Here is a 16,784-nt window from a genome sequence, read left to right on the forward strand (position 1 = left end):
AGACCCATATGACCAGGTATGTTTTAAACTTTCAGTGTCAGGCTTCCCAGGCTATCTCAGACCTCCCTAATTCTGAAGGGAAGACTCCTGCCCTCTGTTTACTGGGGTCTACATCTCTGGTAGCTCTCCACTCTATTAAATGTAGTTATGATACAGCTGATGCCTCCTCCAGGGCTGCTGCTTTTTTGTGTTTTTGATTGTTTTGTTTTTGTTTTGTTTTTTTTTTGGTTATTGGGTTTATTTTGTTCTTTTTTGTTTTTTTGTTTTTTTATGTGGGGGTTGGGTTTTTTTTTTTTTTTCTTCGAGAGTTTACTCTTCATCTGCAGCCTTTCCCTGATGATATTAAGGCCAAATTGTTGGATGCTGCTTTTGACAGTAAGAACCTGTTTGGTTCTGCGACTGCTGAACTTTGTCTCTTCTGGACAAAGGTATGGTCTTGCAGGAATTGAAGCATATTTTTTCGTCTCTCCTGTCCCCCAAGTTCCAGAGAAATTATCCATGTAAATCTGCCTTTGTTCACAGACTGCCTCTCCCTATTTACAAAGGTAAGAACGGCTCCAGGCAGGATTCATCCTGCCTTTCAGAAACCTTTTTCAAAACAAGCCAGATTCTGACCATTTACTTCCCTTTTTCTTGACTCTGGTTCCCTTATCCCTTCATCTTTCTGTGTCCTTTCCCATTTGGTTAATGGTCACTCAAGACTTTGGTTTTGACCATCATCTGGCAGGGATACTTCATGGTATGGAAATCCCTTCCTCCTTTTCTGTGCATCCCTAAACCTCCTCAGGAACAGCTTCCTTTCTACCCAGAACTGCTTCAGAGCCTTTTGGCAGAAGGCACCATTCGAGCTCTGCCTCCTACACAGGACGGGAAAGGTTTTTATCAAGCAACTCTTAAGGCTGCATACATTCCTTCAGGGCAAAATATAGGGCAGACTCTGAGCAGATCCAAAACACAGGCTCACAAATGGATGCTTCACAGATATGCGTTTCTGGACATTATCCATTGGTGGGGTACTCCTCAAGTAGATCTTTTTGCCTCCCCTTTGAACAAACAACTTCTGTTTAGCACCAGAGTCCCAAGTCCTCTGACTTAGAAGGTGGATGGCCCTATATTTTTCTTGGAAGTGGATGTTTCTCTACTCCTTCATTCCCATTCCTCTCTTTTCAATGTTCCTGCTCAAGATAAAACAGAACTCCACCAAAATCTTGTTGGTAACTCTCTTTTGGCCCAGACAATATTGATTTCCCCATTCACCTAGCCAGGGGCCATCACCAGAAGTTACCTCACAGGCTGGCCCTACTCGCACAAGACAAGAGGTCTCTGATCCATCCTCACTTGTCCACTTTTCAGTTGACATTGTGGGTGGTAGGGTTTTGGTCCCTTTTAGGCACTTTTTTTTTTTCTGAGAATGTGCTTGGTGTTCTGCACGAGGCCAGGAAACCCACTACTGGGAAATCCTGTGAATCCAAATAGAAGAGAATTTCTGTTTGATGATTCTGGTTATGACCAAGGCCACTTTCTATGGAGATCCCTCTGGTTCTCTTTTAGTTGTGACTTGCTGCATATGCTGGGTTAGCATATTCTTCTGTTAAAGCTCACCTCTTAGCTATTTCTGTTGGTCTGCCGTTAACTCCTCCTCCTCCTTTGGCCTCTACTTTTGAGGTCATGCAATTTCTTAGAGCATCCTTCCTGTCATGCCTCCCAGGAAGCTTATTCTACCTTCCTAGGAGCATAATTTTGTACTGAAAAATTGACTCTGATCCCTTATGATCCTGCAGCTTCAGCTTCCTTACAACATTGTATGTGGAAGACTGTTCTTTTGGCCCTTACTTTGGCTAAGAGAGCATCTGAAATCCAAGCTCTTATAGCTGTTCCTCCTTTTTGGTTATTCATAAGGGTAAGGATGTCTTTTCATACTAATCCTTTTATGACCATGCTGGTTAACGAATTGTCTCTTAATCAGTCTATTAATTTGCCTTTTTTTCCCCTTCTCTGTAGTCTTCTAGTGAGAAGGTTCTTCATATCTTGGATTTGCATAGACAGCTCAGATATTTAGAGAAGGCTTGGGGCATTTGCAAGTCCGAGCAACTTTCTTTCATCCCAGATCTCTAGCTTTGGCTTTATAAGCAAATCATATCACCGTGCATCTGTAAGGCCATTTCTTTTTGTTACTCCTTTCATGCAAAAAGTGCCTTTCTGCCTCTGTGAAGGTTCATTCTACAAGGGCTGTAGCTTCCTCTGGTACTTTTTTTTCCCCAAAGGATTGGGTACCAATTCCACCATTGAGGCTGCTACTTGGACCTCTTTCCATACTTGAAACATTACAAAATGGATGCGGTTTCCAGGGCAAGAGCTGACTTTAACAGAGCTATCCTGCAATGGACTTCTTGGGAGGAGGAAGGCCCAGAATAGCTGTCAAGTTTACTCTTGAGCTTTTTAACTCTCTCTTTGGTAAAGCACACTGCAACAGTGATATAAAAGACATAGTACAGCTGTGGAAAATCTTACCATAACGGTAGATGTCCTCCTCTTCACTGTTGCTGTATTCGCTCCCTCCCTCGTTCCCCTTCTGTTCTTCTTTCTGAATGTGTGTTCTAATTCCCTACATTTGTACGTCACCCTTATGCTTTTTGTCTTGAGTGGGGAAGCATACATGTGATATATGTCTATAAAGTCATAAGGCTTTGGTGTACTGGTTGGACATTGGGCGTATGTGTACCCTTGAACAGCAGACTGCTGCACCTGACCCAATGATCATCTGTTACCCCCCCCCCCCACACGCACACACACACGCTAGAGCATCAGTAAGATGGAAAATCTTAGGATGAGGCAACAGGTCAATAAGACCGAATGGTTGAAGCCAGGTCAGTGAATCCCTTTGGTAAAGAATACTGCAACAATGAAGAGAATGACATCTACTGTTACAGTAAGATTTTACACAACTGTACTTTCTTGTAGCCAGACTGGTTTCTAAAACTTAAGTTGTCAAGTGTAAAGTCAGTAGTGCTGCCTTTATGTGTTTATAACAGAAACGGCCTGCAGCCATACAGTTTACTACTTTCAGTACTGTGAATCTGGATTTCTACTTTTGAATGTCCACCAACCCATACAAATGTAAACTTAAAGATTGAGTTAATTTTAAAAGGTGTTAACACAGAATGAGCTTGAAACACTGGTCGTCTGCAAGTATAACAGTGCACAAAATTCATTGTTGAGGTGCATACTCATTTGCCTTGTCAATTTTTTAATGGTTGTTTCATCTATCAGTTAAAGGAGGCAAAGCGCGTTGATATTTTCTTTAACTTGCAGGGAACAAGAAGGACCGTCAAGGTTCTGAAGTGTTAACACTGTTACTACAGACACTGCAGCATATAGTCCTTTCAGATGCACTTCCTCCTGCCACATCTATGGTGAGTACTAGAATATTCAGGGCTTTTCAAGTCTCTGCTCCTCTTGGAAATGGCAGTTCCACAGTTTTGAGTGTTCTCTTTCTTATGAATTCATTTGTTTAGCAATGTGTATAATGAACACAGTTTGGTTACAGCTTTTTTGTTTTACAGTTTTATTTTTTCCAGTTTTGAGATGACAGAAATTTCTGCTAATTAGAAGCTGCCACCACTTAAGTGAAACCACTGCCTATTTGGGTTTTCTGCTGGTCAGCTGTCTCGTCTATAGAGGAATGCGAGCATGTGTGCTGTGATGCCCCCATGTTTTGTCATTGCAGCCTGGTGCCCTGTGGGGGGTTATGTAGCATGTCATGTATACCTTTGAACAGCAGACTGCTGCACCTGACCCAGTGGTCATCTGCCACACACACTCACACACACTCACACACACTCACACACACACACACACACACTCACACACTCACTCACACACTCACACACACACACTCACACACACACTCACACACACTCACACACTCACACACACTCACACTCACACACACACACACACACTCACACACACTCACACACTCACACACACTCACACACACACTCACACACACACTCACACACACACTCACACACACACTCACACACACTCACCACACACTCACACACTCACACACTCACACTCACACTCACTCTCACTCTCACTCTCACTCTCACTCTCACTCTCACTCTCACTCTCACTCTCACTCACGAGCATCAGTAAGATGGGAAATCTTAGGATGAGGCAACAGGTCAATAAGACCGAATGGTTGAAGCTATTTGCTTGGCTCATTGAATTTGAGAAAGAACAGGATAAAAAAAATACAAAGCAGACTGGCAATTACATGATAAAATTTCTTTGAAGTATTTCTGCGCTTCCCCAGTCTGTTTTATGATGAACTTTTTTTTTTTTAGTACACACATACGGGCCTCTCTATGTGGATAGCATGCATGGCACCAGTTTGTGGATTTTTATACTTGCTGATGTGTTATACACCATCACTCTGCACCATGACTGCCAATATACTCCCCTGTAGCAGGTCTTAATCTTGACACTGAGCATCAGTGTGTACCTGGTGGTGATAGTATCTTGTCCGCCCCCCAAGCTTTGCAGTTTTGTGTACTTCCCCTTTACCCTTCATGCATTGCCATCCAATATATGCATTTCTATGGAAGTTGGGCAGTCTCCATTGACAAGTTCTAAAATAGTTTATGAACTTTGCAGATGTTTAGTCTGCCTTTGTGCTACAGTATAGAACATTGATCTCCTTCATTGCCTTCAGCATTTTACTCCCACCACTTATGTAACAAAGTGGAAGCAGTGTCTTGCGCGTCCTAATCTGAAAAGCAAAACAAAAAAGATAGTATATATTTTGTTCATTCTGCATCTTCCAACTTGAAATGCAGAAAAAAGCTGTCTCCCAGACATTTTGAATGCTCTTTAAACTAAATTTTGTTAATCATAAGCATAATTTCTGGAAATAGTACCCATAATCCATGGGAAATGGCCATATGCAAAATTTCCAGACTGACTTCCAGGTCTTTTGATCATCCTCAGAGTAGCACTGAAGTCCTCTCACTATCTAGGACGTTTGCCCAATGTGCAGCTAAAAGGGACAGCAGCCTAATTTTCCTGCTGTGGCTTATTGGAGAGTAGTACTTACTGCTGAGACTTCTTTTGCAGAAGATCAAATATCTATGCTCGACTTTTGTTGCTTAGCACCCTTCCTCCCCAGCCAAATGAAAGCCCGACTCTGTGGGAGTTCAGCATATCTCCATTAGAAATCTAGCATCTACAGATGTCATTTTCAGTTCTTTCTGTTGCAGTATTAATCATATTTTATTTATTTTATTTTACATGTGTTTACTGGGAAAGTCCTACTTGGATGAGACCCATTTTCAGTGGAGGCCTGGGGAGAAAAGCTTCACATGTAGAGATTATGCAAAACTTGTACAGGAAGTTATTCACAAAATAATACAAAAGAGTATAGAAGACATACCGTACACCAGAAGTTACATTCTGTGCTGTTATAGCTGACATTTGTGTTATACAGTCATCTGATACTGCTTATTGTAGAGTAGACATTGTAGTTTCTCAAAGTAAGCTGAGGGAAGGGTTTGTAGGGGGGAAATTGGATAGAAAAAGATGAGGTCGGGGATTATCTAGATATGAGAGAGAGAGCATAGATTGAGATGGTAATGGAAGAAGAAAAAGTATGACCAGAACTATTAAAACTAGTTACCCTGGGGTAGTACAGGAGCAAATAGGATATGATGAAGTAGTTGTTCAGTGTCAGTAGATGTTCTGACAATTGGGTATAGTCCGTCCCAGTCGGCCCGAATACCAGAGTATAAGGCTGGCGTCGGTCATGGCGCCTTAGACTGGCGTCAATGCGTCAGGGTACTAATCGCATGACCGGCGTCATTTCCTCAGTCTTTTGCCGCATGGTCCGATGCAGAAGCAGTTTTGCGAGTGCAGGTTGGCGTTCTGAGATTTTCGAAACCGGAGTTTCAGACCGAATACAGAGTTGAACATTTTGGTTTTCTTGCCTCAGTATTTAAGCGGATGTCAGAAAAAGTGAATAACTGTATTTCTTGTGGGAAGCAGATACATAAGGATTTTCATACATTGTGTATACCTTGTTTAGGGCCTGAGCACGGCGTTGTTGGTTGCGCTCTTGTGCTAGTGTTTGGGAAACGTTGCAATTATAATATGCCGTCGGATGCTCCGGCCTGCTTCATCCAAGAAGCGCAAAGATAAAACAGTGAAGCCTAGGGGGGACGGGCCCGGATGCCGGGATGTTGGTCCTTTGGGGGCTCAGAGGGAGGAGGTTTTGGGAGTTTAATGGAGTCTCAGGCAGATACTTTACTGTTACAGGATGTGCCCTCTCAGGAGGTAGGCCAGGCTGAGGGGCTTCTCAGGTAACTGTTCTTCCCTCTCTTCCCAAGGTAGTTAGGGCCTCTCCTTCTGTTGCCAAAGCTTCTTTTAGAGGTAGGCCAAGTTCAGTTTCTGTGGGGCTTCTCCTAGCATTTGGCTCTGTGCCTAAGAAACATATGCTCAAAATGGCAGAAGATTTGATTACTCTGATTAGAGGCACCTGATAAGAGGCCTAGGGTGGAACAGGAGTTTGATAGTTTTGAACAGTGTTCACAGGCTTGAGTCTTCTGGGGAAGACTTGCAAGAGTTCCTACTTATTCTGATTCTGATGTGGATGATTCCACCCCTTGACTTCTCCTCCTGAGGATTTTTCATTTCAGAGACTCTCCACTCCATGAGGGAGCACTTTAAATGGGAAGGCCAGGATTACTCTGACTCTAGAAAAGGCTTAGGGAATTCCTGTTCTTGCCTCAGCATAGGCCCTTAGCTATTCCTCCTGTGTTGAATGTGGTGGAGGATGTTTTTGCAGAGGCTTCTCTGAACCCTGACTCCTTGCCTCCTGCTCCTGTTAAGCCTGATAGGTATTATAGGGTGAGCTCATAAGTATTTGTTTAAGAGTCCCAGGGCGGACCCAGAAACTGTTTCTCAGGGGCCTAAAGGTGTTAAAGCTTCTGTGGTTAAAAATCCTGTACCCTCTGATAAAGAGGCAAGGGCTTTGGATAGGTGGGGTAAGAAAGTATATACTTCTTCCACTTTGGCCATGAGGGCGTTGAATTGTCAGTTTCATATGCTGAAATATCAGAATTATCTCCTTTCACAATTGAAATCTAAGGTGGATGCTTTGGCGGAAGGTATTGAGTGAAAGAATTGCTGGATTTGGTTCATGTGTCTGAACAAGTGGGTAAGCATTCTTTGCAGTGTGGTTTTGATGCTGTTCAGGCCTCCTCGAGGGTGGCTGCTACTAGTTCTGTTCTTAGCAGACATGCATGGTTGAAGGATCAGAATTTAGCTGAGCATGTTAAGACCAGGATTTTGGATGCTCCTTTACAGTCTGATGTGTTGTTTGGACCGCCTGTGGGACTTTTAAAGAAAAATGGAGGACAAAGCTAAGTCTATGCAGACTGTTAAAGATTTTTGCAGGTGCAGCCTCCGAAGTTTAGTAGAAATTGGCCTGCTAAGGGGTGGACATATCCTGCTTATGGTGCCCAGTCTAGGGGTAGGTCTAGGCGTGGTAGGTTAGGCCTAGATCAGACAGTTCACCTGCTCAGACTTCTGGTGAGGGCAGGGGTCAGTCCTGTAAGCAGAACCAATGACCTGCCTTTTCAGCTGCCAGTGGACTCGTCTGGCAGCTCCTTTAGGAAGATTGTCTCTTTTCAAAGAAAATTGGGATTTAATCACTCAAGACAGATGGGTGCTGGATATCATTCATCACGGGTACAGATTTTATTTCCACACAATGCCCCTTTCAAAGGCATGCCAGATGTTCCTCCTCCACAAAGAAAAGAGGCTCACAAGCAAGTTTCTCAGTTACTCCAGATTGGGGCTATTCAGCCAGTCCCTGTGTCAGAAAGGGCTTGATTTTTATTTGTTCCTAGTGCCAAAGAGTGGAGACCAATTTTGGATTTATCTATCCTCAACACTTATCTGGACATTCCCAAGTTCAAGATGTTGCGTTACAGCGACTGTTACCTCTGCTGGGCAAGGATCACTGGATGGTAACTTTGGATCTCAAGGAAGCTTACCTTCATGTGCCCATAAGGCTAAGTTGCAGAAAGTATCTGCGTTGAACTGGAGATTTTCATTATCAGTTCTCTGCATTGCCCTTTGGCTTATCTACGCCCAGAGTATTCACAAAGGTTCTGGCTCCAGTGATAGCTTACTTCAGGCTTCAAGGCATTCAAATTTATCCTTACTTGGACGACTGCCTGATTCTGGCTCAAGAAAAGGAACTCCTTCTACAGCATCTGGAATATGTCATAGCAGTGCTAAGATGCCTAGGGTATTCTGTGAGCGAAATAAAGTCCAGTCTAGTACCCTCTCAAGACATGTGCTTTCTGGGTGTGAGACTGAATACAGCAGCCCAGATGGCCTTTTGGACAAACAAAAGAGTCTGTCACTTTACTTCCATCAACTATCTCATCAGTCCGTGCTGACTGCAAGGACAGTCCTTCAAGCATTAGGGTTCATGGCATCTTGTATTCTGGTGCTAAACTGCATATGAGGAAGCTGCAATGGTATCTCAAAAATGTATGGACACAGCACTGCCAAGATTTGGACACTGTCATTCAAATAATACCTTGCCTTCAAAGGAATTCTTGTGGTGGGCTCAGGAATGTCACCTAAACAAGGGACTCTCTGTGACCGTCAGATTTTAACGACAGATGCCTCGGACACTGAGCTCATCTAAATGGAAAGTGGATACAAGACAAGTGGCCTGCCAGACTACAGCATCTACATATCAACATGAAGGAGATGTTAGCAGTCCAGTTTGCATTGATGGGCAGGTGTTGATTCTGACAGACAACACAACTGTCATGTGGTACATCAACAAGCAAGGGGAACACATTCTTATCCTCTATGCAGGCAAGCAATGATTTTATGGGAGACTGCAACTGACTCTTCGGTTTCTGCCAGGAGCACAGAACTCCTAGCAGATGTATTAAGCAGACAAATCATGGATCCCCACGGTGGAAACTGGATCTTCATGTATTTCAGAAATTGACAGTGTCATGGGGAACTCAGACATAGATCTGTTCGCTTCTCCACTAAACCACCAGCTGCCAAAGTATTGCACAAAGGGGTTTCATCACACAGCTTGGAAAGTGGATGCTCTGTCTTTCAGTTGGAAAAACCTTCATGTCTATGCCTTTCCACCTCTACCTCTTCTTCCAAAGGTATTACTAAAGGTCAGACAAGACAGGCCAAGGATGATTTTGATAGCTCCAGATTGGCCTCGGCAACACTGGTACCCACTTCTAAGGAGTCTTGTAAAGAAGCCTCCATGGCCTTTACCTTTGATTCCTCATCTGTTATCTCAGAAGGACGGTCATCTGCTCAATGTCAAGCTTCAATCTCTTCATCTCACAGCTTGGCATATTCTGTCGGTAGGTCTCAGCTTCCTCAACAAGTTTTAAATGTGATTATGGAAGCTAGAAGGCCTAGTACTAGAAAATGGAAGAGATTTTTATTTTGGAGTACAGCAAAGAATTTGGAGATTTCAGAGCCTAATTTGAGTGTGGCTCTTCAATATCTTACTGAATTGTTGGACAAAGGTTTGTCCTTTTCTTCCATAAAGATTCATGCTGCAGCAATTTCAGCTCACTATGATTGTGATCCACCTTTGTTTTCGCATCCTTTGTTCAAGCAGTTTCTTAGAGGATAAGACCCCCAGAGCTCCTACTCCTGCTTGGGATCTCAATTTTGTGTTGGAAAAACTTACTCTACAACCTTTTGAGCCTGCAGCTACTGCTGAATTGAAATATTTGTCATGGAAGACTGCTTTTCTGTTGGCTATTACTTCTGCAAGAAGGGTGTCTGAGTTGCAGGCCCTTATGGCGATTTTCCATAAGGACAGGACTAATCCTTCCTTTATGCCTAAGGTGGTTTCTAGTGTGGCTTTAAACCAAACTATTCATTTGCCTACGTTTTTGCAGATCCTCAAAATAAAGGGAAAAGATTTTGCACACTTTAGATGTACACAGGCAATTCGTTATTTGAGCAGGACTAAAGATTTTAGGCAGTCTCAGCAGTTACTTGTTTCTTTTGCTTTGAGTTCACAGGGCAAGCCTGTGTCAAAACAAACTATTTCTAGGTGGATTGGCTTTGCATTTTGTTATTCCCATCATGGCAAAGAGGTTCCAGCTGGGATTAGGCCTCATTCCACTAGGGCATTTCTAAGGGGTGGCAACTAAGGATATTCTGGAAGCAGCTACTTGGAGTTCAGTGCATACTTTCTCTAGGCATTATCACCTGCCTATATACTCTAAGTCTAGAGCTGGTTTTGCCACAGCTGTTTTACAAGGCATGTTGTCAGCTCCTGCTACTTTATAATTTGCCAGCCTCCTTACCTCTGCTTTGGGATTAGGACTGCAGCAAGGAAGGCGAAGAACATAGTACAGTTTTGTACCTACCATAAATGTAGATGTTATCTCGCTGCAATTCCTCCTTCCCTCTGTGTTTCAGGGTGGTTGTGTAGGTGAGTTTACATGCTTATATTTTTTATATATATTACTGTATAGATTGTACATGTTTTTTGGTGCAGGTTGTTTTTGGGACTTGTCTTTTTGGGTCTTCTGACATCTGGGGCAAGAAATCATGCGCATTAGTACCCTGGCGTGTACTGGTCGATCTCTAAGAGCGCCATGACCGGCGTCAACTCTCTGGTATTCGGGCCGACTGGAATAGCGGACTATACCCAATTGTCAGGACTGCAGCAAGGGAATCCTCGAACATCTACATTTATGGTAGGTACAAAACTGTACTTTTTGGATTTTTGGCATGCTCCAAAGTTAGTGTAAATAACATACCCCTTTTGGAGAAACACTTTTTCTGTCCACTTGACTGCTTTTTGGTTTGCCTACTGTTTTGAGGGTTTGTAACTGCTGTATTTATAGGATATGTCTGCTTAGGAAAAAAGAATAATAAATATGCCAGCAGTAGATTAATCTCTTGCAAGGATTACAGTATGCAGTGTGCATTAAGTTCTGTCGGGGCTTTACTCAAAAATAAGCAAAGGGAGTGTCCCCTTCAAGAAGTGACCTCTGAGGCCTTGTATTAATGGTACATTTTCATCAGGTAGTTTGTCTTTGCCATGGACTCTCTTCCCCACCATTAACATGAAAGAGAAAGTAGTTTGAAGAGAAGAGGGAGGGGCAGTGGGACACTGGGGAAGTTGTCTTTAGCTCCTGAGTTTTTTTTTGCAAAGCTCTTTACATTCAGACTATGCTTCCCTTAAGAGGCAATGGAATGCTTTCTTTCAGCAAAAGGCAAATGGTGCAATTCTAACTTAACCTGCTTTAAGGGTCACTGGTGACCTCAGTATCATCCTGGACTACCTTGGCTATGTCATCAAGCACATCCCTGTCCCACTACATTCGACTCCACATGGGAGCACCACAAGCCCCAGGAGGTCAGGGTTCTGCTGTCAGAGAATGCTTGGATGAGTATATTGGACATGATGCAGCATTGTAGAGCATCAGTATAAAATAAGCACAAGAAGATTACTTTTATTTGTGTGAAAGTATGCAAATATCTGCATACACACATGCGAGCAGGTGAGCAAATGCATGTGTATGTAGTTACATGTTGCACATCTATATGTATGTGCATATGTTTACGTATGTATCCACTATGTGTTTTTGTTTTTATGGTTGCATAGTGGTTGGGGGTTAACTGATCCTGAGTTTGGCATCACAGCATATGCTGGCCGGTGGCTTATAATACACCATTGCTTGGTAGTTGGAGAGAGAGAGATGCTAAATTGAAGGTAGAGGCGGACAAATATCTCGGTCACAGAGCCACAGAAAATGAAGTCTTTGCAAACAGTTGTGTAAATGTTGTATTTGCACTGTGAGCTATAAGCTATTCATTGAGTTGTGTTGGTGTAATTGTGTAGTAAACCTACATAATCTGAGTGTATTGTTGAGTCTTTCAGCAGAAACTTGACTGGAGGGCCAAGTACTGAAGAGGTACCTTACTACTACTTTGTTTTTCCATTTTTTAGGCTCTTGTGGAAGCTACAATTAAAGGACTTCCTCAGAAAGTATTGGGATCAGCAGCGTACCAGGTAGCGAACATGGACATACTCAATGTAGGTTTTGTTTTATAAATCTTGTCTCTGTTTTGTAGGTTTAGTCTTTGCATGCTGCCTTTTGGGGTCTCCAGTGAAACTGTGTTGACAGAAACTGAAATTGAGTCTGTTTGGTTTTGAAATTCCATTTTGTTTGCCTTTTTTGTCCTTACCCAGAAGTGCAGCAACCTCTTGTATTTGTAAATAACTTTGTTTTATCCCTCTCAATTTCAGTAGGCTGTCTCCCACCCACTGTTTTCCCCTGTACTCATTGAGTCTTCGCATCAGGTACAGTTATTTCCTCTTCCTGGCTTCATAAGACACTGCATAAAGAAGACTAGCAGGTGAAGATATGTCCTCTCATTCTTTTAGCAGGAATGGGGGTGATATGATTGAGCTGCATATTCACTCCTGAGGTGGATTTGCTGTCCTGAGTTTCCTGTGCATGTGAAGTATATTTTTTGGCTTTCCCCAGAAGTTGTACTTGCATGGGGATTTGATCCCTCCACAAAAAAAAAAAAAAATCAATGAGAGAGCCCCTCTTAACTTCTTGCTTCCATCCTGAAGGCTTATAGCTATCTAAATTTGCAGATGATTACAAGCTGGGGATTATCAACTCCACTGCAAGATGCTAGCATTCTGCAAGAAGGGATATCTCTGACTAATAAATGGTGCCAAAGCCATGGTCTTAAATTCAGTGCTAAGAAATGCACTCTTTGGGAAGTCAACTATTCTGGCTAAGTACCATGTTGATAATACACCCCTAAGAACTTGACCAGTGGTCAGGGATCTGGATACACACGTAGACAGTATCCTTGCCTGTGATAGTCATGTGGCTACAGTGATGAGAAAATCCTTTTATGTTGTGCACCTTATAAGTAAGAGTTTGGCATCTAGGTTCAAAGAGGTCATTATCCCCACTGTACTCCTCCCTTACCAGACCAGTCATAGAGTACAGTGCTTCCTTTGGTATGTACTTGACCAGGCATATGCTGCAACTAGAGCAACCTCGGAGGTCCCTTACAAAATGAATACAAGACATAACAAACCTGCATTATGCAGAGCACCTTAAAGCCCTTTCCCTCTACTCAGTTTCCTATAGATTGCTGAGGTTTGATCTATGCGTGGCTTACAAGCAATCTGCAAACCCCACACTTACGAATCTCGTACATAAAAATTGAAGAGTACCAGAAGTGCAAGGTCCAGGGACCTGAATTAACTTAAATAGAACATTTTAGAGAGACAGGTGCCTGTCCCAGGGACTGCCCCTCCCATGGAACAGACTTCCCATCCATGTCAAGCTGAGTTGTTCTATTACCCAGTTTAAACACAGCCTAGACCAGTGGATGGGTAATAGGAAATTTACACTGTGCTTGGCACCCATGTCTCTTATGGACAGAGGTAGCTTATAAATGCCTGGCCCTCACTATTCTATTTGGATACAGGGCATAAATCTTTTGGTAAACTTGGATAGGCTTAGAAATGCCCCTGTGTTTTTAGCCTAGTAACAATCTATGAATATGGCTTCCCCAATACTTGGGCCATGAATCTAACTCATGTTGGCTGGTTTGCAGTCTAAGCTTCCTTCTGCACTACAAAGCAGGTTTGTCTGTGTGTAGCACTGCCAGTGGAAGCGCATTTGATTTCTGTTGGTCTCCATTTCACTTCAGATTAATATCCCTACCCCTTTTCTTATGTGTTGTTTCAGTTCACACCTGTATGTAACACTATCAGAGTAATAAATTCCTATACTAGTTACATGTGTTTGGGTAGTTTGGTATGAGTGAATATTTCTTAACCAGTTACCATTAGTAGCAAAATCCTGGCTCAAAGCATTGATACACTAATCTGAACCTGAACTTTACAAATGTACTAATCTGGCAGGTCATTCTATTAGCACAGTCTCTGATCTAGGATTAGAAATGAAACTGCAACAAAACCGCTGCAAAACCTACCAAAAGCTAGTTGATGCAGCTCTTGGACTACTTTAGCCGTTTTCATTGCTTACAACTCATATATATATAAATATATATATATATATATATATATATATATATATATTTTTTTATATATATTTATTTTATTTTATTTATTTTACATTTGTTAACCGGGCTAGTCTGGCTGGATATATTTCCATTTTCAGCAGAGGCCCGGGGAGAAAAGCTCCACAAAGACATAATAACTATTACATACGATGCAAAAGAGAGCAGCATACAAAATATTCTGCATCAGGACAAAATTATACAAAGAATCAAACTTATAATAGGCACAAATTAACAGTTGTACAAAAGTGTACTCATGACTCTTGGAAGCAAAACACAGGCATACGTTATTTAGAATAATCAAACATTATAAGAAAGAGAAAAGGGTATTTAAGGACAGCAAAGTAAGTAGGATAGATTAGATTAGATATTTCTAGGAGACCTCAGTAAACTGAGTAATATAATTAGGAAGGAGAAGGATAGAGGAGAGGTAAGTGATAGAATAGTGAGAAAATAAGTAGAAGGTAGCAAAGATCACAGAGATCAAGGGGTAGTGGGATGAGCTAAATACATGGGTTCAGTCTGGGTTAAGGCAGGGGCATAGCCAGTGTTTAGTAAGGTGGAGTCTAAGTTTTTGTTTGAAGAGGACAGGAGATAAAATAGAAGTTAGTTCAGAGGGCAATAAGTTCCAGTGTTTACCAATGGAGTTAGAAAACAGGGAGTCACCAGCAAGGTTATTGGATTTGGTAGCAGTAACTAGGAGTTTGTTAGAGGCGGAGAGCTCAGGTTAGAGTAAGGGGTGAGGAGGATAGAAAATGGAGTGTTTGGCAGATAAAAAGATTTGTGGATGATGGGAAGTTGAGAAAGAAGCAACATGTTTTGTAATTCAAGCCAGTGAATTTGTTGTAGGTTCAGGCAGTGATGTGTTCTGAATTGATTACCAGTAACAAATCTAGCTATACTATTGTAAGTAGTGGTCAATTTAGTAAGATTATTTTTCTTTAGGTTAGTGTAAATTGGTGAGGCATAGAGAAGAGTGGAGATGAGATGAGAGTGAGCCAAAGTAGCTTTGGCTGTTGGGGATAGGAATGTTTTAATTATATATATATATTTATATATATTTTTATATATATATATATATATATATATATATATATATATATATATATATATATAGATGTTTATAGGTTCATAGGTTCATACTAGGCTATCTGCCCTAGGGCATTTATAAGCCTAGCCAGAGTGTGTGTGGCTTTCACCACCCCTTAGGATGAGAATACTATACCCATTAGTTTGCTGTGCCTCTGTCCAGCAGTGATACAGAGATGGGTCCCGGGATAAACCTACGATCTCCCATCCACTCGTCAAGATTTCTCTTGAGCAGAGTCATTGAGGGGCTCTGCCTCACATGGACTGGGATTCTGTTCCACAGTGTAGGGAGTCTCTGAGTGATGAATCTGTCCCTCCAGCACGTCCTATTTATATCCGTGTTGAGGTTTAAGCCTCTTGCTCTCGTGGCTCTGGTGGATTTGGATTTTTTGAGGTGGAGCATGTCCATTAATTCCGGGTTGGACATGGCCTTGTATGTCAGGCACAGATCACCTCTGAGCAGACGGTGTGCGACTGAATAGAGCTGGAGTTTCTTCAGTCGGGCATCATATGACATATGTTTGAGCCCCTTTATCCTTTTGGTGAGGAACTTTTGGGGTCTTTCCAACTGCTGCAGGTGTCGGGTAAGGTACATTCTGAATGGGGCGTTGTACTCAATCATTGGTCTGATAAGTGAAGAGTACAGGGGTACAATGACCTCTCCTGACCTGGATGTGAATCCCTTCATGATCAGGTGGGCAATGTAGAAGGTCTTCCTAACCATTTTGGCAATGTGAGTGTCAAAAGAGAGGTTGCTGTCAACTTGGGTCCCCAGGTCCCTGATAACTTCTTCCGTGTTTAATGGATTACCACCTATGTGGTAATTACGGGTTACCTTGTTTTTCCCAAAGGGTATGACTATACATTTTTTGGCATTTAGCTTAAGGCCATGGCTCTGGCACCAGTTATCCATTTCTATGAGACCTTTCTGGAGGATGTCTGTGTCTGATGGAGTGTCAGTTATGGTGCCCAGTTTGCAGTCATCTGGAAATTTTGTCAGCCACAATCCCCCTATGTTTGCTTGCAGTTTAGAAAAATAAATGCTGAACAAGAGGGGGCCCAGGACTGAGCCCTGTGGGACACCGCTCGTGACCGGCTTAGAGTCTGACATGGCACCAGCAACTCTAACCCTGTGTGTTCTGTCCTTGAGCCAGTTTGCAACCCATCTTGTGACATATGGGTTTACATCTAAGCTGGTGAGCTTTTCTATGATGCCCGAGTGGGGTATTGTGTCGAACGCTTTTGCTAGGTCATGGTAGGCTGTGCGAACTGCCTTACCCTCATCAATGGCCTTAGTGACTGTTTCGAAAAAGTCGACCAAGTTCAAGAGGCAGGATCTGCCCTTGACAAAACCAAATTGGGTAGGATCCAGTGTCTGTAGGTCCCCAATGTCTTTATTTATGAGTTCCGTTATGATCCTCTCCATAGCTTTGCAGACAAGGCTCGTCAAGCTTATGGGGCGGTAATTTCCAGGGTCCGTAGAAGCACCGCCTTTGTGGAGTGGGACCACAGTTGCCGTACGCCATTCTTTGGGTACGTATCCTGTAGTA

At 42.5% G+C, this 16,784-nt stretch overlaps 1 protein-coding gene across 1 annotated transcript in view; it reads left to right on the forward strand.

Moving 5' to 3' along the window:
• The window catches only part of RIF1 (replication timing regulatory factor 1), a gene marked incomplete in the record, with an annotated part of 1,305,990 nt that overhangs the window by 593,230 nt on the left and 695,976 nt on the right, over positions 1 to 16,784 (forward strand). The window contains 2 exon segments of the mRNA XM_044074885.1: positions 3,313 to 3,413; positions 12,038 to 12,124. Coding sequence (XP_043930820.1) covers positions 3,313 to 3,413; positions 12,038 to 12,124 — 188 coding nt within the window.

This window comes from Protopterus annectens, chromosome 6.part0, assembly GCF_019279795.1.
Source record: "Protopterus annectens isolate FY-2018-M chromosome 6.part0, PAN1.0, whole genome shotgun sequence".
NCBI lineage: Eukaryota > Metazoa > Chordata > Ceratodontiformes > Protopteridae > Protopterus > Protopterus annectens.